The sequence below is a fragment of the Pieris brassicae genome, chromosome 9, assembly GCF_905147105.1.
Source record: "Pieris brassicae chromosome 9, ilPieBrab1.1, whole genome shotgun sequence".
NCBI classification, from domain to species: domain Eukaryota; kingdom Metazoa; phylum Arthropoda; class Insecta; order Lepidoptera; family Pieridae; genus Pieris; species Pieris brassicae.
In genome coordinates, this window is record NC_059673.1 from 18,054,103 (window position 1) to 18,075,500 (window position 21,398).

The 21,398-nt window shown below is 32.0% G+C and overlaps 2 protein-coding genes across 2 annotated transcripts; one reads left to right on the plus strand and one right to left on the minus strand.

Annotated features, from left to right (window-relative positions):
* Window positions 1–5,775: 5,775 nt before the first annotated feature.
* Window positions 5,776–9,673, minus strand: LOC123713936 (eukaryotic translation initiation factor 4E1-like). Its single transcript, XM_045667835.1, has 5 exons — window positions 9,538–9,673; window positions 9,068–9,246; window positions 8,527–8,704; window positions 7,612–7,699; window positions 5,776–7,126 (listed from the first exon to the last, which is right to left on the minus strand). The coding sequence occupies exons 1-5, from the start codon at window positions 9,565–9,567 to the stop codon at window positions 6,969–6,971; spliced, it is 633 nt and encodes a 210-aa protein (XP_045523791.1). The 5' UTR covers window positions 9,568–9,673; the 3' UTR covers window positions 5,776–6,968.
* Window positions 9,674–9,887: 214 nt separating this feature from the next.
* Window positions 9,888–19,919, plus strand: LOC123713933 (spermine synthase). Its single transcript, XM_045667831.1, has 7 exons — window positions 9,888–10,267; window positions 11,421–11,529; window positions 11,750–11,872; window positions 13,474–13,560; window positions 15,007–15,164; window positions 15,272–15,463; window positions 18,151–19,919. The coding sequence occupies exons 1-7, from the start codon at window positions 9,986–9,988 to the stop codon at window positions 18,301–18,303; spliced, it is 1,104 nt and encodes a 367-aa protein (XP_045523787.1). The 5' UTR covers window positions 9,888–9,985; the 3' UTR covers window positions 18,304–19,919.
* Window positions 19,920–21,398: the final 1,479 nt, after the last annotated feature.

Consider the following 21,398-nt stretch of genomic DNA (forward strand, 5'->3'; position numbering starts at 1 on the left):
GAAGCGTTTAGTTTAGCTACGTAGGCATAAGTTATTTTTAATCTTTCTATCGTTGTACAGTGTTTCTGATTAAACTTTTATTGACGTAATTTTAATTTTTTTTAAATAAAATATCTTCAACTACACATCAAGGATAAAGTTTACAAATTTCTCCTTCTTCAACCTTTCTTCTTATACATATAGTGTTCGGAAACATAGCAACAACAACAATAAAATAAATATGATATGTATTTTTAATACAACTAGAATATTATATAAGCTTCATCGAGGCACAACATTGAAATTGGGTATTTGGGCCAGTTTTAGTCGCCATTAAGGATCTTATAGATTTCTTTGAGATTCTTAACCGCATACTTCCCAAACCAGCAAGATCCAGAACTTTCAGACGGTCATTATAGGTTTGCTCTTAAGTGCTCTGATAATTTACGTGGCTTTCCTTGGATCCCTTTCAAACATATTAATAACTTTTATGAAAAAAGTATCTCAAATGCTGAGGCACTCTAATAGTGCTCTAATGTAACATGTATATATCTATAATGTGTTAACTAAGGGATAAAGAGAAATTAAACGAAATCTAAAAATGTTTTTTTTTTATTTTTACTTTATAAACAGATTATATAAAACAAAACAAACGAAATTCTGAAAATATTTGTGTCTTATAAACTAAATTCTGCGTAAAAACCAACCTATATATATCTGTATGATATTTTGCCATATACAAAAATATGGAGTTCTTATTTTAGCAGGTATAATTTGGTAGTTACAATAAGGCGCTTGGTTTTATTAATTTACATTGTTAATGGTAAATTAATGATTGTAAAAGTGAAATAGTATATTTTTAATTTATACATCAAAAGTAAAAAAAATAGATAGGTAGTAATAACGATGTCAATGTCAAGTATATTCGATAATGGAGTGAATCAAACTAAAAAAAATGTTTTATTTTCAATAAAACTAATACAGTCATTTATATAATCTCAATAGTTATGGCACATTAAATTATAATTTAAGTAAAAAAATAACTTTTGTGAAAATATCATACATGTCAATGTCAAACAAATTTTAGAATTATTATAAATATCGTCGTTGGTAATGTAACCAAGCTATAGAAATTAAAAACGATTTGTTTAACACTAAGGGACCGTTCAAGTATAAGGTAAGCACTATAGCGGTGATTTTCTTATTTGGTGAATACGTCAACAGTAATTATTTACTTTTTTACACATATTGCCCACGCATTGTCTACGCTTAAAAACTAAATGTATTTTCGAGGTTTCCTACAAAAAATTAATACGTGTACATACTATTATTTTTTAGAGAGAGGGGTGGAGGGGGGATAACTTGCAGTAAATCTGCTAATACTCGAACGGAGCCTAATTGGGAGTTACTACTTAAATCGTTGTAGACGTAGTTGAGAACTTTACTTGTCACTGGGACAGGCGTGACAGATATTTGACGCTCATTAAACGATTATTCACTATTCATTATACAAAAAAACTTATATAGTAAACATATTAACATTTCTCATATGCAAATGAAAGTTTATTTTGCCGATTTTATGAGATTTAATAATATTATCTTTTAAGAACTTGCCGATTTCTTTAAGTTTCTTGTGATTAGATCCATCTGACAACCATAGACCTGAAAAGTTTTGAATTCTACAGCTGAGTAGTTATATATCACTATTGGAAAGTATATTTACTATATGTAATATTTATCTGCTGTTCTTGTCGACAGTTCTTGGCAGACTACGGAGGCTTCGTGACGTGAAATGAAGCTATTAAAATACAACGTTAATGATATATCTTCTATGAAAAACTTAAAAAGCGCCAAAGAGCGTATTAAACCGGAGCTGACTTTTTAGTTTTTGTAGAGTTTATAGAAACCGTGTATACATTGAGATTTAACCGCTGTCACTAGAAAATGATATAAAATCGAATCCATATACATATACACCCATTATCTAAACTTTATACAGAATAGACAAAAAACTCATAGCTCATCATCAAAACATTAATATTATAATGTTGACGTGCCTATAAACGATAGTTTCTTGAAGCACAGTTATTGCACGGTACTCTTATAACTCATTTTCACATTACGCGATTTCAGTCCCTCATATAATAACGCAGGGATTTCCCACGCTTTTTCTGAACTATGATATTTATAATGATTTGTAGGCACTTATTCCATTCATAAACCAGTGTATTCTCAATATTCGATTTAAACCCCCTTTAACGAGAAAACTTAAACGTGTATCATTTGTAAATGGGCTTATACAAGCGCGTTATGGGAGAATTCTCCTATACCGGGGTTCTAATCTACAGTTTTACTGTATGTTTTTAATAAAATATGTACTGGCAATTAAGATGAATTATTTTATTTATATAGCCCCCAAGATACAAAACCGCCTCGCATACAAACACATACAGCCCTTGGTAGCCGTTCTGTCCTTACCAATCCTAAGAAATAACATTCTAACGGATAACTGTCATGTCCTTTAAGGCATACAAAAAAATTGTAGTTTAATTTTTTTTTAAATACACCTCAAAATTCTTACCAATTTTACACTTAGACCGAATATTGACCACTGCACCACATATTATATCTCCGTGAGGCATATTTTCACCGATCATCAAAAGTAACTGAAAACAAAATTACCATCACCAAAGATTATAAAGTATTCGTCGGGCGTTATGTCAGCTTTCAACATCTCGTACTATATTTGTCAAAATTTACAAATATACTATACGAACGAGATATCTTTGGGGTTTGAGACAAAGTTCAACCTTTCGGTCGCGCTCGTGGCAATTTTTTTTATACAAATTCGTTTGGCGTTCAAAAGTAACTTTGTCTCAAGCCCCTTTTCAGTGAATATATTTTACGTGCGAATTTATTATAATTAATATATTTATGACCGGCGATATTCATACTGTATTAGTAGCGTTTGTGAGAAAATTCATCTAAACAAGTATATCTATGTTTTAGTGCATCTAGGACGAAGACTGGTTTTGTCTTTCAATCATAAAAATTACGTGAACGACAATGAGAAGACAGCTAAGTAAGGTTTATGTATAGGTTTTTAGAAAATATTACTCTTTAGTAATCTACATTGTCGCCATAAACCTTGTTTTTTCTGCCTAAAATTTAGTAAATTTAATTCACACAACGCTGTATATAAATATATCTGCGTTAAAAATATCTTATCCTCTATAAAACGACGAGGTTGGAAATACTTTAATCTAACTTATGTAAGAAATAGTGAAATGATATTTAAGGTTTGTTATTTTTTTTAATATTGAAGATACTTTATCCTATCTTATAAAAAAGAAAATAGTGTTTTAGAAATTCGATATATTACAATATTTGGAAGAAAGTATTTTATCAGCTTCCATAATTTGCAAGGCATTTAAAATTTAATATGTTTAAATAAGTGATACGTAAACAAACACGCTGCGTGACGTAAACAAAAGCCAGCGCAGTGTGGGCGTCTGAACTGATAAAATGTATTTGATGTGTAAATTTTATTTGAGGATATAAACAATTTGCAAATTCACTATGATTTATTTTAATTTAAAATAATAAAACAAACGTACCACAAGCAACCACACCTCGTCCAGACGGCTAAGATTTTTTTCTACATTGATAATCCACCTTCCACCATTCTTATTAGCTGGATGTTCCCATATTGGTTGTATGTGCTTTTTAAATATTAAATAATCCTGCCCTGATTTCATCTCTGAAGGCATCTTTATGTGATTAATGATACTAAAAATATACTCAGAAGTCAAATATAGGCGAAAGCAATGCGTAAAATAAATAAATTTGTAATATTGATATGGTCAGTATAAGATGTTTTTAGGTTAGCTAAATACGTAATAACTTAAGACAGAAGGTCTCTTACTGCGTATTACAAGAGTCTCATCACTTTTTACGGGAGAAGAACTGAGTTACGGCATCTTTTATTTTACCACTTATGTTTTATTAATCTACAACGAAGTTATAGAGGGGGGGAGGTCGAAAATGGCCTGATATTTTTCGAGAAAAGGATGTTACAGCATTACCGCTTTATTGCTGGACTTGGCATTCAAGTAAGAGGAGAATGTTGAGAAAATATGGCCCCCTCGGCGGAAGCAAGGATCGTTTCAATTAATATTCATAAAATAAACTATTCCAAATATTTAGAATCACAACTTTGCTATGGAAATTTAAAAACACTATCATTGATTTTTACGAACACTTATTGAAACTATCATTAAGCTCTTGATACTATCATTACTGTTTATGCTTATTGTTGACGTCACAGTTAACACTAATGTACTACTACTATACTGTTAGGCACAAAAATAAAACCTCCAAAAATCTTCAACGGTTCCGAAATCCGCTGCACAAACTAAATTGTCTTCCCAGATCTCTTTATCGTTTGTAAATACCCACAAGTTCCATTGGTATTCTAAAGGGTGGTAATAATCATTTGTTAAGGCCGTAGTATTCATCTCAACTGCTTTTAAATTCTAAAATGCAATGTTTTAAATTAACGAAGTCTATAGGTTATTCATGTGGTGTTAACATATCGTACCCAATATAGCAACCGTTTTTTCAAATTCACTTTACTTGTTTATAGTTTAGAAATAAAAATGTTAGCTAAAACGTAAATGTTAAAGATGACTTACCTCACTGTTTGATGCCATAGATCTCTATTAATTAATTTCTTCTACTTGAGAACCAAGATTATCACTGCAATTAACTATTAGAATAAGACTGCACTTGACGAACGATTTAATAGTATGATATTTATCAACTGTGATTATCAGATTTATTTATACTTCGTAAATAAATTTTATAATTCTGGGAAGCCAGTACTCTATACTCTATGAAATAAAATTCCCCAAACAATATCAGTGAATAAGTGTTGCTATTTTAAAATACTAATTCCATTGATAAGCTATCAAGCTCAGCTGCTCTGCACGAAGTATGTTATCTCTATTTGACAATACGTTATAGTAGTGTAATAATTCAATAAATCACATTTGACATCTGTCAGTTTTGAGCTTCACACAACGTGCATACACTACTCTTTAGAACATAAATAGTTTATTATTAATTATAATGGTTTAATAGTAAAAGTAAATCGTGAAATTACCTATCTATTGTCACTATGTAATTGGAATTGAATAAAGTTATATTAATATATATCAATTGTATACTTCAAAATACATATTACATGTAAACTATTAAATTAGCTATACCTTAATGTCATATGAAATGACACACCTATTGCACCCTTTACCTTAAGATCACCTATTATAACACGACTTGTTCACGCGTCACAGACTAGCATTCGCTAATAATAAAAATTATTTTTAATGTATATATTTTTTTTGTGCCCAGTAAAAATCCAATGTGAATTTAGCAATTAAGAAATTTACTTTAACAATATATCGAAGCTTAATGTTCTTAAGATTAAAAAATTAACAGTAGCACTGTTACATAGAGCATTTATCCTAATAGACAAGAAAGTTCATGAGAAATGGCATATTTAGAATCAGACGGGATTATAACAAGTGCGCGACATTAGGGGTCGCATTTACTCTTACTGTTCTTTGAAAAACTTTGTTAAATATAACAGCGATTATAAATAATTTTATTGTTTGTTGAGAGGCGTTTGCATAATTCAAGCTGAAACTTGTTAGAGCAAAAACCACGACTGATATTCTAACATTAGGTAAATCGCTAGCATTTTTTTAAATGGAAACGGTAAAATAAATTAACACATGCTTTAGTATTTTTATATGAAATACCAAAATATAGTCTATTGAACACTGAGGACAATTTAAACAATGCATAAGACATTTTAGTACCAAGAATTAACAGAGGTGCTACAAAGCCGGAGTACAATATTAAAAATTACAACCAAGACCTACTAATTTGGCCTTAGCCCTTAATGAGTAAATAGAAACCTATATATATATTTTAAAATTAATCCACACTGGTTAGCTGTTAAATAACAAAACTTGTATTTTACGAACTTATTAAAAATGGAAATTAAACTAACTCTAAGTCATGTCACAGGTTGACTACCAATGTACAGTGTAACTATTTTCTTAATAATTCATAAGCGAATATAGCTTGTCGAGCATATTTCTTTTGAATAAAGTATGTAATATTAATCTATACCTTTAAATTATTTATCATAGTACCACCCAACAAACATACAGTTTAGTACTTCTACTCATTAGTCAAACTCGCTTAGTGAGACTTCATGAAACGTCAACCTAACATTGTAAGTAGTTTTAATATTTTTTTAGAACACGTAACAGACTTCACACTTTGTTATACCACAATTTTTCCTACCAACTACAATAGAGATGTCCACATACTGTAGAAAGTTAAAATTATTTGAAAAAAAAAGAAACACATTCTATTAACCTACTCCGTTGGTTAATGACAGTTGACTCCCATGCCATCATATTTTAACTAAAACCAAAATTGTACATATACCTTTTGTATTTTACTTTTTAAAACATTTATTGGAATCAATCTATCTACACTCGGTTACAAATTCATGTTATTATTTCTTAGGCATAGAAAGTTGGTGTTCTAATTGTATGAAGTGCAGTTAGTCATAAATTAACTTAAAACCAATGATATTATAATGTTATCCAAGAATTGTTTTCAATAAAGGAGACAGACAATATAAAACATTGTGTTTTCATAATATAACATCATTGTTTATAATTTAATTCTAGTTACGTTTATGGTTCCTTATCACAATTTGGTTGCACATATTATGGTGACAACAAAATATAGTTGAAGTTCAATATACTGTGTGCTATCAAAATGACATTTCACAAGTTAAATTATTTCCAACACAACATAGGAATAACAATTCCATTCCGTTGGACATAAACCACATAACAATTTTGTATGGTTTGCGAGACTGGATGGAATTGATCATATGGTGGATGCTAGACAGTGTAGAGGTTCTTGGTGGAAGATGAGTGCTTGACCATGGTATCACGATGAACTTGGAAGCCAATCTTTCCATGAATCCCGAGCTGGTCTTTTAATTTCCTACCAATGTCCAAGACAGCCTGCTGCTTGGATGTGTCTGCAGTCCACACAGCTGAAAATTTTATACAATAATGGTCAATATTAATCAAGCTCATTATTAAATGTAGAATTTAAATAATAACATTTTGGTTACCATGGTTATTATGATTTATATGAAATTAAAAATATTGCATTGAAACAAAAACTTTATAGAATAGAGTTTAGTAGTACATAGTTATATTTTCTAATAAGGGTAAATAGTATGAGATTAAAGATCAGCAGAGTTTATTAGATAATCACTTTTTTATTTATTTTTATTCAAACAATATTATTGATTTGAATAAAAATAAATAAAAAAGTGTTTATCTAATAAACTCCTGTAAAACACTGTTATATCAAAAAATATTTAACCAAAACTTCAGAATACAAATATTTTAACATAAAGGTTGAGGTACATAATTCATAAAACTAAACTGTATTTCTTAATACAATTTTTTTTAAAATCATTCAACTATGTTTGAAACTAAGCTATGTATAAAAGTACTACAAGACACTTACCAATTTTATCTAGTTTCGGTCTAACATTAACAACAGCCCCACAGATTTCTTCAGGATGTTCAAAGTTTTCGCCAATTAATAGAAGTACCTGCAAATTTTACATTGCTATTAAATATGTGCCCCTTCAGAAGTGCACTACATGCCTGTTGTATATAATAGAGAAAGAGAAGATTAATATGTAATATAGGGAGAAAAATATGCATCCTCAGTCTTACATTATCTAATAATCTTAATATATAGAAATCTCCTGTCACAATGTTTGACCGTGATGGACTCCTAAACTACTTAACTGATTTTAAATTAAATTGGCACACCGTGAGCAGTCTACTCCAACTTAAGATATAGGATAGCTTACATCTTATATTATAGTCGCAATTTTGTTTGATTGCAAATTATTTGTCTAATAATTAATTGGCAGTCACAATAATTATCTGTTAACTCGATACTTTTCAATTGGATTGAATAAGTAATCAATAGATGGCACTGCTATGGTAAACCGACAAACATGTCATATAAGCTACAATTCAATATCCTGATTACCACGTGTTACTGAGACTAAAGTATAAATTAAATTTATTTTCTAGTAAACGAAGTACCGTGAAATTCAATTATTTCTACTTTTTGGTGTTAGCATAGCCAACCACATGTTATTTAGACCGAAGTGTAAATCAAATTCAAATTATAGTGACGATAATACAGTGAAATTATTCTTTTGTGTCACGGTCTTAAGGCTAACTAAAACCACTTAAGGAGAAACTAAGTTTGCGGGGGCAGCTGGTATAATATAAATCTTTTATTCTTTTTGTGATACAAGTTCATCAAGTCTAAAATCCTGTATCTCAACTTGAAACTTCTTTCCCTTACTGATTAATAATAATGCATTTTCACTATGAGTAAATATGACAGTATACTTACACAATCTAACCAGAATCTATCAAGGTCAGAATTACGTTTGCTCTTTTCAAGACTAATCAGCCATCTTCCACCCATTTTGTTAGCATCATCTTCCCACATGGGTCGAATTCCCTTTTTGAATACAGCATAGTCATGGCCTTGGCGCAACTCAGATGGTGCTTTAATATGATGGAAAAGCCTAAAATATATAAATAAATATCCTATGTATTATAATTAGATTTGATGTTAGATCAATATCACACTATAGCATTTATTTAAACATATTATACTGTGTTTATAATATACATAAAATATTACATGTTAACTAGGTCAATCTATAAACACATTTAGATCCTATTAATATGAATGTAACTCTATGCAAGTACATACTACAACATGTGCAATTTTAAAATAAGATAATTCATAAGGAATTATCACATGGTATATATTATATTTAAGCTTTGTTATTTTTTAGTATATCAATTTTCAGGATTTAATGAAGTCTTTTGGGGTCTCATTATTATTAGGTATTCATAATAAAGTTATTGAATTTGGTTTTTACCTCCAAAAATCTTCAACTGTGTCAAAGGTTGTTAATTCAATCTGATTCTCTTCCCATGTTTTTGTTCTGTCATTGTCGTAAAACCATAAGCTCCACGCATTCTGCAGAGGGTGCTTGATCAAAAACTCAGGTGGTATCTCCGCATTGTTAGTAGTTTTAGTCTCGGGACCTGCCGAACCCTTAAATACACAAGTCATTTTTTTTACAAAATATAACCTAAGAAGAGATCCAATCTAAATATCTAGTAGAAAAAAACGAAAATTTATTTATCTTTTAACATCAACTTAAACCGCAAAATGCACTAATTAAAATAAAACTAATTAAATATGAATAACTTAAAAGTAATGCTGGAGAGAAAGTTAGCCTAGCCACATCAGCATATATTGAAGTTGATAAATGTAATGAATCTGTTTCATGTATTTATCATTGGAAATTTTAACAAATTGAAGGTATTTTATATTTTCAAATACCTCAACTTCTTCAGCAGTATTCCCAGCCATATCTCAAAATTCTTTTCGCACCTTGATTTTTGCTAAAAGACGGATAGTAAAAATTTATGATGCTAGCCGTGTCTGTCATAAGTCAATTGTCAGTTATCAGTGACTATATTACTTGGCGATACCTTTAATTCCGAAAAAGGTTCAGCTCCAACTTAAAAAAAATAATAATAATGATAAAAATAAAAATAAATAGATGATAATATTGAACTATGATTTTTTACATTCTCTTATCTACCATAGACGTGAATTGCTTATTACAGCGAAGTGGAATTTTCAAATCGAAATTTTATGGCAACCCTAGCAATTTAAATTCATTTCCTTCAAATTTCAAATTCATTCATTTTTTCAATTTTGTCTTTACAAAATTGCCGGTGCTAAAGTTTACGTACCAAATAATTAATCTATTTAATATTTAAAAATGTCCGTGCAAAGTGTGTTGATAGATTTTTCCTTAGATTCAGCTCGTTTGGCTGATGAAAGTGGTCAAAAATCTGTATTTGAACAGTTGCAAACAATGCTGAAAGAGTACCTTCCTAATCTTTTATTAGCCGCTGAAATTAGTCTAGATGGTGGATCCCTGAAAATTTTAACTGGAATGAAAGGTGTTACAGTCTCTATAAGATTGTTTGACCGAGGTTTGGTTACTATAAATGTTGAATATTACAAAGACGACAGCGAAGATCCATTAATCACTTTCAAGGTTAGTTTAATTCACCTTCGGTATGGAATTTATGAAAATATACATAATTATTATCGTAAGTGCGAGAACTTTAAAGTTTTCGGAAATAGAAAAATATAGATTAAAATTCACCTTCGTTTGCAATGCAATTTATTCAAAAGACAACCACTTAATTCGCCGATATTTATAAAAAAACTATGATATAAATTTATGGCAAATTACTAAACATATCACATTAAAAAACATGGACAATTTTTTAATTCTACTTCATTGCACATTTGTTTTAGAGATTATTAATTAGACAACTCCATTTGTGATACATTGCAGTATTTTAGGCTTAAATTATTGCCTCCAATTAAAAGGGGCTATAAATATGATATTTATTTGACTAGTTCAGGTCAGAAATACAAATGTAACTATTACATGTATATTGTTCTTTGTCCTGGTTATGTGATTTGTAATTAACATAGACCTAGGATTTTTAAGAACTAATTATTAAACACTAAATACCTGTACCTGGGGTGTGTGTGTGTCTGTGATATTGCTTATTTATTATTTATACCATGCAGCATTAAAAGCTTGATGAAGTTATGTGTCATTTAATGTCATGATACAAGCCAAGAGATAAAATTAAAGAAGTTATACTGTAAGTGGGCTATTATGACAAATTATTGTGATCAAATTTTTGTTAGTTTTCACCAAGACAATATTAAAAACATGATCTCAGGTTTTGGAGATCCTGATCTTAATTATGTAATTTTTTTTTCATGTAATTTCAAAATTGAAATCTTTTTTGAAAGATTTTTTATTTATTAATTATAATTATTAATTTGTTACATTACAATATAAAATAAATGAAGATAATTAAATCAACAGGAGGGCAACTGGCCTTATTGCTTCCGAGTGATCTCTTATTGAAAATAACTGGTTATTAGTATTTATCTTCTATATTGAAAATATCATAGGCATGAATTAATATAAATGGCTAATCTATATCCTAATCTGAGTCTTTGAGAAAGATCTCTGAAAGAATTTAAGACATCAACCTTGAGTTCCTTATTTTTTTATTTACTAAAATTAATAAAGCATTTATTTTGAGTCAATGGAAATAAAAAAAAATCACTCAAAGAATTACCTAATGTGTGATTATTCATTGATATATTTTTTTCTTTAGTCAGCTAAAGAATTGGAAAGTAAGCTGAAAAAAAATATCAAAGGATTGAAATCACAGGCATTACCACCATTAAAAAGATGCCTATTTGGTAGATATCTTCCATCATCAGGTAAATTTATGTTTACCATATATTATTTAAGTAATTCTACTAGTTAAAGCTAAAGCCCTAGGAAGCAAAGGCAAACAAAGCAAAATTTCAAATTGCAAAGCATGAATTTTATTATTTATGTTATGTTAATTAAACAATATTGCAGCTGCAATATGAAAACAATGAAGGCAATAAGGTTGCATACTTTACAAATTCTTGATTATATTAAAAAACATTTCAGATGAAAGGCTACTTGAGTATGACATTGATGCAACTCTATTTGATGAGGTGTCACCATTCCAAAGAGTGCAAATTGTGCACTCCAAGATACTTGGCAATATGTTAGTACTGGATGATCTACAGAGTAAGATTTTTCATTCTAAAAATTTACATTTTGCCCCAAAAAATTCTGGTAAATACTGCTCTCAATCTCTGGGCAACTCATTCAATATCTTGTTAAATACAATTGTGAATTTATTATTAATAAAAAACCTGAAAAAAAACGAGAATGAGAATCCTACGTCATAGATTAGCTAACACATTTGAAATACAAATAATATGAAATATGATACCTAGAAATATAATTAGTTTACTGTGGAACTGTCAAATGAATTTTTGGTTTAATAAGTTTCTGGATCGAGAGACCTTTTGTTTGTTTATATATTCATGATATGAATTTTTTTGGTCATAATAAAATATTAGTTAAATACATTATAATATAATAATAAAGGCCGGCATTGCACCTATCGTTGTGCGGTAGTTGCCTTATAAGCCTGTTCCGTAAGATGTTCTCGTTTCCCTGCTTTTCATATCAAAAATTATATATAAGGCAACACCGAGGGCTTTCTGTGGCGCTTATAAAACTTACATAAGCATATCATACTTAGTTTGTATTGATTTTTGATACGATTTTGGGAAAGGTCTAGTTTCTTAACCGATTTTTCCAGCACACATCAGGCATTTGTTCATTTCATATATTTATATATATTACATATATTTTTAGTTCCCAAATTTAATATCAATTCAAAGGTTATATAATATTTTGTTTTGGACTTAAGCAACGAACTATTTGCAATTTTGCTCTCTCAATGTACAAAGTAGCTATAAACGATATTGTGCTGAGTAAATATTATTATTTTATCCATTTAGAAAACAAGCAGTGTTGGGCCTTAGTGGTTTTAACGTGCGACTCTCATCCTTGTGGTCGTAGGTTCGATGCTCGTTGCACTAATAGACTTTCTGTCCATGTATTTAGAAAATGAAATTCGAGATATGCTAAGCAAAAAGTGTAAAATACCAATAATTAGACTAAAGACTAGACTATGACTACGTCAGACATATATATGCCTGTAGAGGACGTTGTGGCGTGGCGGGCTGGCGGTTCAAAAAATTTAATTATAGAATTGGGGGCAAACGGGTTTTAGTTAGTCTCTCTTAATAAAATAAAAATTATTTTTTTGGATAATAGTCCTGAAACAGATACATAGATGCAGTAAAAGATTTTATGAACTGAACTTTAATGTTTTGCTTATTTTTAACAAGCTTTATCTAACGTGGTAACTATGGTCGTCTGAGTGCCAAATTAAGAATATATATAACTCCCTCCTCATATAGGAATTTACAATATAAACATATTTTTCGTATAAGCCTCTTTTGTCTATGGGAGCGTTCAAGTATTACGTAACGAATTTGGCGGGGGGGGGGGGGGGGGGGACTCCTCTTGTAAAACGTTACGATGCGGGGCGGGGATTGAATTACGCGTTATTCTTAATATTATTTTCCACTTTTTAGTACTTTACACCACATACTGGTAAGTTTTAGGTATAAAGAGTCACTAGGGTTGGTCACGAAATGTTTTACTATTGGATACAGAAACGTTATGGCGCGTTTCATTTTGATTATCACTTACGAGAAATTTGTGAAGTAAGTTTATATCAAATATATTGTCAAATACTTTGTTTTCAGATATTTCGGAAGCGGATCTCGTTTACACAGAAACATTAATGCAAAGAGGCAAAGAGAGTTACGAGGGAAAAGAAATCGTTATTCTCGGTAAGTTGTTGGGTAGGCTACGAAATATGGTGGATATATGTATATGGCTGGTAAGCCAATTATCTCATGGTGCATGATCCTTGACTAATAATGTGTCTACTAGCCCCTGGCTAAATTAAATGCCCCTGCCTGATTAAATATAACATAGCTGTCGAAATTACCTAAACGTTGCTGTGATTTGAAGCCCAAGTGGCTGTCACTTTAATATATTGAAATATGTCAATTTTTTAACATTGATTTTATCTGTGCTTAATATATAGAGAAAAAACTAACATACTTTATTGTTATTTAATTAACTTTGAAATAAATAATATTTTAACTAAAAGTAATTGGTTTCGCGTTGAAACATTCACATTATAATATAAATGTGTATGACTTAATTAATATTAGATACAGACTAATTAAAAAATTAATTAGTTTTTTTGTTCACTCAAAAATCGATTGCAAGTTTATAAATTAACTTAAATTATTTTTACGTTATCAATACTATATTTATTTATACGAAAAAGGGTGCCAATGTTTTTGTTATCGATTTTTTTCTACAGGATATATGTTATTTAACATAGATAATATGCAGCTGCAATAATAAAACAGTTTATTTTTGAATTATCATATTTTAAGAAAACACTTTTTAAAAGGATTGAAGCTATGTATTATTATTATTATTATTATTAAAAACTTATATTTACATAATTTTTTCCGACGTTTCGCGTGCTTGGTAATCATATTTTGTTGTTTCGCGTGCTTTACCTACAGCGTGCGTGGTAATCATATTTTGTTGTCTCGCGTGCTTTACCTACAGCGTGCGTGGTAATCATATTTTGTTGTCTCGCGTGCTTTACCTACAGCGTACGTGGTAATCATATTTTGTTGTCTCGCGTGCTTTACCTACAGCGTACGTGGTAATCATATTTTGTTGTCTCGCGTGCTTTACCTACAGCGTACGTGGTAATCATATTTTGTTGTCTCGCGTGCTTTACCTACAGCGTACGTGGTAATCATATTTTGTTGTCTCGCGTGCTTTACCTACAGCGTGCGTGGTAATCATATTTTGTTGTTTCGCGTGCTTTACCTACAGCGTACGTGGTAATCATATTTTGTTGTTTCGCGTGCTTTACCTACAGCGTGCGTGGTAATCATATTTTGTTGTTTCGCGTGCGTGGTTATCATATTTTGTTTTACCCTTAAGAACTGTGTATACTCTAACAAATATATACCCGCAGTAGTTGTCAGTACAGTGTTGGCCTTGTGGCTTCAGCGTGCGACACTCAACCTTGAGGTCGATTCCGGGCAGGCATTTGGGCTTCCTACGAGTCCATGGCTTGTGTCAGTCACGAGACTGACCTGACTGACTGCCAAATAATCATGAAACGATTCGGAAACTTGACTTCCTGACCTCACAGGTTGCGGCGCCACTGATTACTAGATTGGTTTTCTTTCAATCAGGTGGCGGTGACGGTGCTCTGCTGTACGAACTGCTGAAGGAGAAACCTCGCTATGTCTGGATGCTGGAGATAGATGAGATGGTGATGAGGGCGTGTAACAAGCATCTTAACTCCATCTGCGGAGATGTGCTCGAACGGCGGAAGGGGTCCAACTATGAGGTAAAAAATTCCCGAGCTCTTCGCGCGGCGATCATCCAGATGGACCGTGGATCTCTGTCCCGGTTTTTTTTAGATGGATTTAGAATTTCACTTCTTTTTTTTTTCAGATAATAGTCGAAGATTGTATGTTAACTGTTAAGAAGTTTATAAAGGAAAACAAGAAGGTAGATTATATCTTCGGCGACCTCACTGACATACCGATCTCTGATGCTCCTTGCGGGGAACTCTGGGAGTTCATGATCAACATTTTGAACTCGGCGTTTAAAATACTGAAGCCGACTGGGAAGTTTATGACTCACGTAAGTATATTGAATTTTTTTTTTTTTTTTTTCACCACTGAACTAGGTGTTGAATGATTTTTTTTTTGTTAATTTAAACAATTAAATACAGATTTAGTAGTATTATATTATATGAAATAAAAAAAATTATCAATAGCGCTACAACCTTTCTAGGTGTGGGCCTCAGGTTTCTGTATCTGTTTCATGATCGTTTGTTAAACGAATAGGCAAGTAGGTGATCAGCCTTCTGTGCCTGACACTCGCCGACTTTTTGGGTCTAAGGCAAGTCGGTTTACTCACGATGTTTTCCTTCACTGCTCGAGCGAATGTTAAATGCGCATATAGAAAGAAAGTCCATTGGTGCACAGCCGGGGATCGAACCTACGACCTCAGGGATGAGAGTCGCACGCCGAAGCCACTAGGCCAACACTGCTCGTTATATTATATTATATAAATATTTATTGATTTACAAAATTATAATCCTGTCCTAACAGGTGACTCTAAATCAACAAGAATGCATTAAAAATTTAATTAAAACACCAAAGTTAACAAAAAATTAGTTATTTATTTTATTCATTAACAAATAGTTGATCGTTTATCAGTTCACTCAACGCGGAATACATTTTTTTTCTAATGTCAGCGAATTATTTATGGCCTGATATAGAAGGTTAGACCTAGCTGAGGGCACGTATTCATCAGGCAAGCCGAAGTTCAGTATCATCATGTCAGAAATGTAACTTTGTAAATTAATAAAATTTAGTCCCAATAGATGATCATGTACCAGTATATGATCACTCCATGTTTTTGTACACTATATTCACACTTATGTGTAAAATAATATAAATAAATTAAAAATCTCCGTTTACTGCAGAAGACAGAATTGCCATCTTAAGTTCTAATATGTAACTAAACGAATACATCAACCAATAGCGTGAATTTTTTCTCGATCTCCCTTTCTCACTCACTCTCTCTCTCTCTCCCTTTCTCACTCACTCTCTCTCCCTTTCTCACTCACTCTCTCTCCCTTTCTCACTCACTCTCTCTCCCTTTCTCACTCACTCTCTCTCTCAATCGCTCGCTCCCTTCGACAAAAATGCTGCGCATTGTCACGATAATTTTTATTGCGTTTCATCCGTAAAATTTTTACCCTTTAGGCGCATGCCTAAGGAAGTTTCACTTCAAAAAGCGTTTTTACAAGGTAGTCCTGGGGGTTTAGTCAAGATGACTTAACAGTAGTGTATGTAGAAAGTCGATTTTTTTTTAAATGACAGTTCGTGTCGACAAAGTTTCATACAAATTTAGTCACTTCTCTCTGTAGTTGAGCGCATGCGTGCAAATGTGCTGACTTGAGTGTTGTGCGTACAAGTTTTAACTTAATTGCTTGCAAGTTTTAACTTGTATGTAAGGTTTTTGGACAATGAAAACTCGGCTTTAGACTGTAGACCCTACTGCAGAATTGCTAGGTCATCGAAAAGGCTGTATAATAATAATCTTTTTAACAATGTGATAATTAAATAGTGAATACTTGTTTATAAATATCCAAATGAAACCTCGCGAAAACAAAGACTCTTGTGTCAAATAACTGTTATTAATATTTTAATTAAGCTTGAGTGTATGTAATCTACAGGTTTCATAAAAATTCAAAGACTTGGCGTCTCGTTTGATCAATTTTCTATAAAAAGTTTAGTAAAAAAGAGTTAATTGAAAATTTTAATTACAAGTAACAATGTGCTATTAACAAGTATATGCGTCACAAGCCAGACGCTTAGGTCGATCGTGTGTGACGTTCCACGCTTTGGCTTGCACACTCGGCTCATGCTGACTGTGACAATGAGTCATGTTTTTGGTCGGTACAGCTGGCCTTCATCGATTTACAAGACGTTATCACGTCAAAAAGTACGTTTGAAATGGGTACAAAATAACTTACTCAAATAATTTTATTTTCAAGACAAAGTAGCTGTAGTATATGAAACTGTTGCATAACTGTTGCATAAGTAATAATAGGATTACAAGGGTTTTAACTTTTTGTCGATACACTTATAGAAATAGTTGATACCGCGATACCAACGCGTATTGAATTAAAATTAAATTAAGGTAAAATATATCAAGTTTGTTTGGAGAACAAGAATTATAACAATATTCGTCTTGTATAGATTTCGGGTATGACTTCGGTCAAATAGTAATTAAATTTGGGTTTAAACAAATCCACTACTAGCGAAGGTATAACTAACACATTTTACTTTACAAATAAATACGATATACTTTATATATCATATTTAGCCTTAGCCTTAGACATCATTTAATATCAATGATAATTTTGGAATATCAAGCCTCAATATAACGCCTTGATATTGATCAAGTTATAATTCAATTCCACTCTCATCCCTGAGGTCCTAGGTTCGATCCCCGGCTGTGTACAAATGGACTTTCTGTCTATGTGCGCATTTAACATTCACTGGAACGGTGAACATCGTGAGGAAACCGGCTTGTCTTAGACCAAAAAGTCGACGGCGTGTGGCAGTCACGGAAAGCTTATCAGCTTCTTTCTTGCCTTTGCTAAACAGATACAGAAATCTGAGGCCTAGACCTAATAAGGTTGTAACCGGGTTGCAAAAGGGTGTAATATTTTATTGTAAAACAGGTATATAATGTTTTATATTTTATTTAAAGTAAATGCAAAAAATATAAAACTATGTGTATTATTTTAGGGTAATGGGGCCACGTCTTCGGATTCCTTGGAGATGTATGAACAAGTGCTGATGAAAATGAAGCCATCTGTCACATTCTCCAAGACCAAAGCCTTTGTGCCTTCGTTCTATGAGGACTGGATATTCTACCAGATAGGATTCACACAAGAATAACACGTAATATGGAATTGTGTATTAACTTACTTGCGGGTACTTACACAAACAGCACTAAAAAAGGGTAGGCGAAAAGTTTTGAGAAATCTTTATATCCGGTCCGTATTTGAAAATTAATGTTTTAAAATATTAAGATTCAAAAACAATTTCACATTTATAACATTAATTAGTAACAAAACACATCTCATACAAAGAAGGGTTCCTATATAAAACGGTTCGTCGCTGAATCGTTCCTATTATCCCTTAACATTCTAAACCAAACAATTGTGTTTTGTACCAATATTAGTTTAAGACTTCACGTTTGCCTCGACCAAATAGTTTTGATACATTTTACCTTAGGTTGTAACACTACTGTTTATAAGGGTTTTATAATGCTATTACCAAACATCCACTAGAAGCTATAAATTAGGTAAAAAGGATAAAAATTATTTAGAGAAAACAAATACTGACACCGGTTCCAAAAATGTACCCAACTGTTGGACGAAAAAAACAATTTTGTCATTCCAGTAAAAGAAAAAAAATCTTAATTACACAAACAGACGTTAAGTGTAAAACAGGTCACACACACACGCATGTATTGAGTCTGTTGTGTTGCCAGCGACGCCATATCTAGAAACCCTTTATACCAAAGATTAGTTCAACTGGACCATTTTAACTGTAGTACTAATCTGTCTCTTTTCGTCACAACATAAACAATGTGAGAGAAAGAGACAAGTATTTGAGTTAGTTTCGTTTTAATGGATAAGGTACTTTTATGTCTCATATGTATTAAACTCGCAGCGGTATGTCAGCTGTATAAGTCTAATTCTAAAACGACTTAAGGAAACCGGTATGTTTAAGGATTGTTTGCTAGTATTACAGTCTTATGTCAAAAACTTGACAGACGGAAGTCAGTCTTTGACGTAAATCTCGACTCGACTTCTCGTCAAACGTCATATTTTAATTTTCCACGGTGTCATTAAAGTCATTTCAAATAATACTATACATCGGAGTTCTTAATCTACTAATATACTACTATAAATAGGTATATTTTTATATGATTTTAACTAAAAAATTACTGGGCTTATCTCAAAATTCTTCAACCACTAGAATTCCACTATTCAGAGGCTATATTTATTTCGAGAATATTTAACAAAAAGTGTCCAGTCATGACAAGTTAAGATTAACCAAACACTATAGCAGCGGCACGTAAGTCTAGCGCTGGCCGATACGTGGAGGGGATTGCTGCGCATGTGTACTGTCGCGCACGCAATACATTATATGCCACTTTGATTAATGATTACCTAAATAACGATATTAAAGCTGAACGAAATGTGAAGGATAGCTGCTGCGCATGTGTACTGTCGCGCACGCAATACATTATATGCCACTTTGATTAATGATTACCTAAATAACGATATTAAGCTGAACGAAATGTGAAGGATAGCTGCTGCGCATGTGTACTGTCGCGCACGCAATACATTATATGAGTCGACTATTAACAAAGGCGGCCATCTCACTTTTGACAGATTTATGGCAAACTCGAAAAAATGTGTATTGCATACCATAGAGTATTATATGAATGAAAAAATATGTTTTACAATATATGGCAATACTAGCGATTTCATCAAAATTTGAAAAGTTACTGGTTTTGCTAAAAATTGCTAATATTTATTTCAGATAGCCGGATTTGATAGTGAATCTCATAGAATGCCGATTTTGTTACCAACCATGTGACAGGTGGCCGTCATTGATTCTAATTATTTACAAATAGCCATCTTTGATTCTTAACAGATTTAGGGTTGACAAAAATAGTAAAGCCCTGTTATTTTTATTTATTTCTATTTAAGGTCTAAATATAAAATATTTCTTAATTAATGAAGTTTTCTCCTTAAAATTAAATTCGCAGTTCAGTACCTTCTTCGAAAGGTTCTTGGCAATATAAATCAGTCTCTGCAGAGTTAGAATCAGGTTGTTCTTGTTGGGAAATATTTAATTCTTTATAGAACTTAAACGACTGTATATATCTCTCCATTCGCTTCCAAAATGTTTCTGCAGCAACTTATTTATGTCTTCTATTTTTTTTTTGTTTACTGAAACTGATGCTGGCAGTAGCTCTGGATTTATCATCTGCATATTTTTTCTGCCTCTGACACACATTTGCGGATGTTGCAAGATGACTTTTGTAAACGGTTTCTCCACGAACAAGCACATTACCAACACCCTTGGAGCGCTTCAAAATGAATCGCTTGCACTCTGAATTTCATGGGCCAGGATGTTGTCAGTTTGACTATACTTTTGACTGCTTCCCTCCAGTTTACAACTGGGCATTCGTTCCCCAATTTCACCAATGTATATGTTTCAGCTAACACATCTGTAATTTCATTAGTATGTAAGATTATTCCGAATTGCCTGTCAGCAGGCATAAACGAATGCCCCGTTACTGGAAACACAAGCTCTATACTCTATACTCATTTTGTAACAACCACTTACTACATGCACCAATAAGAATACAGTTCTTGTTTTGGCCTCCGCAGCCGGATCGCAATATAACGAAGACGGATCTTCGTTATATTGGTTTTGTCAGTTTCAGTGATGCGGTGGTACACAGCTGAAGCAACTAAGTTGCTGTCTTTATTAAATTCATTCTCCGTGCAATAGTATGAGAAAACGCGCTCTTTTATCATCGGTAGGGTAGAAGAGCCCTCTACCATTGTCAGGTTAAAGAAATATAATTGACGGCTATAATAGCAAATCCGGTCTGGGACTTTTGGGAGAGGCAGGTTCTTCTGACAATCAAAAGATATGATCTTCAAGCCATCTTCTTCTTCCTTTAATTTTTCGAAAAAAGCCTGAGTGAACTCTTTTTTCAATTATTAATTCGTTTTTCTTGTTTGGATCAGTTTCGATCATAATTTTTTCATTGAGTTCTAAACATTTTGAACAAACGCCAGTTTTCGGAGTACCAAATCCAAGATTATAGTGAGTGTTGAAGATTCGGCGAAAATGGGAACCATTCACACTTGTGTTGGCGTCATCACTCTCCATAAACATCTTATAAAGTTTATAAATATTTAATTCCGATGGCAGATACCTGGCTGTAAAACAGCAGAAAG

Excerpts from the sequence above, each read along its gene's own strand:
- LOC123713936 (XM_045667835.1), bottom strand. The coding sequence starts at position 9,567 with ATGGCTGGGAATACTGCTGAAGAAGTTGAG. Across the intron at positions 8,705-9,067 it reads ACAGTTGAAGATTTTTGGAG|GCTTTTCCATCATATTAAAG; the intron begins GTAAAAACCAAA and ends TATATATTTTAG. Across the intron at positions 7,700-8,526 it reads ATAGATTCTGGTTAGATTGT|GTACTTCTATTAATTGGCGA; the intron begins GTAAGTATACTG and ends TAAAATTTGCAG.
- LOC123713933 (XM_045667831.1), top strand. The coding sequence starts at position 9,986 with ATGTCCGTGCAAAGTGTGTTGATAGATTTTTCCTTAGATTCAGCTCGT. Across the intron at positions 11,873-13,473 it reads AGTACTGGATGATCTACAGA|ATATTTCGGAAGCGGATCTC; the intron begins GTAAGATTTTTC and ends CTTTGTTTTCAG. Across the intron at positions 13,561-15,006 it reads AAAAGAAATCGTTATTCTCG|GTGGCGGTGACGGTGCTCTG; the intron begins GTAAGTTGTTGG and ends TCTTTCAATCAG.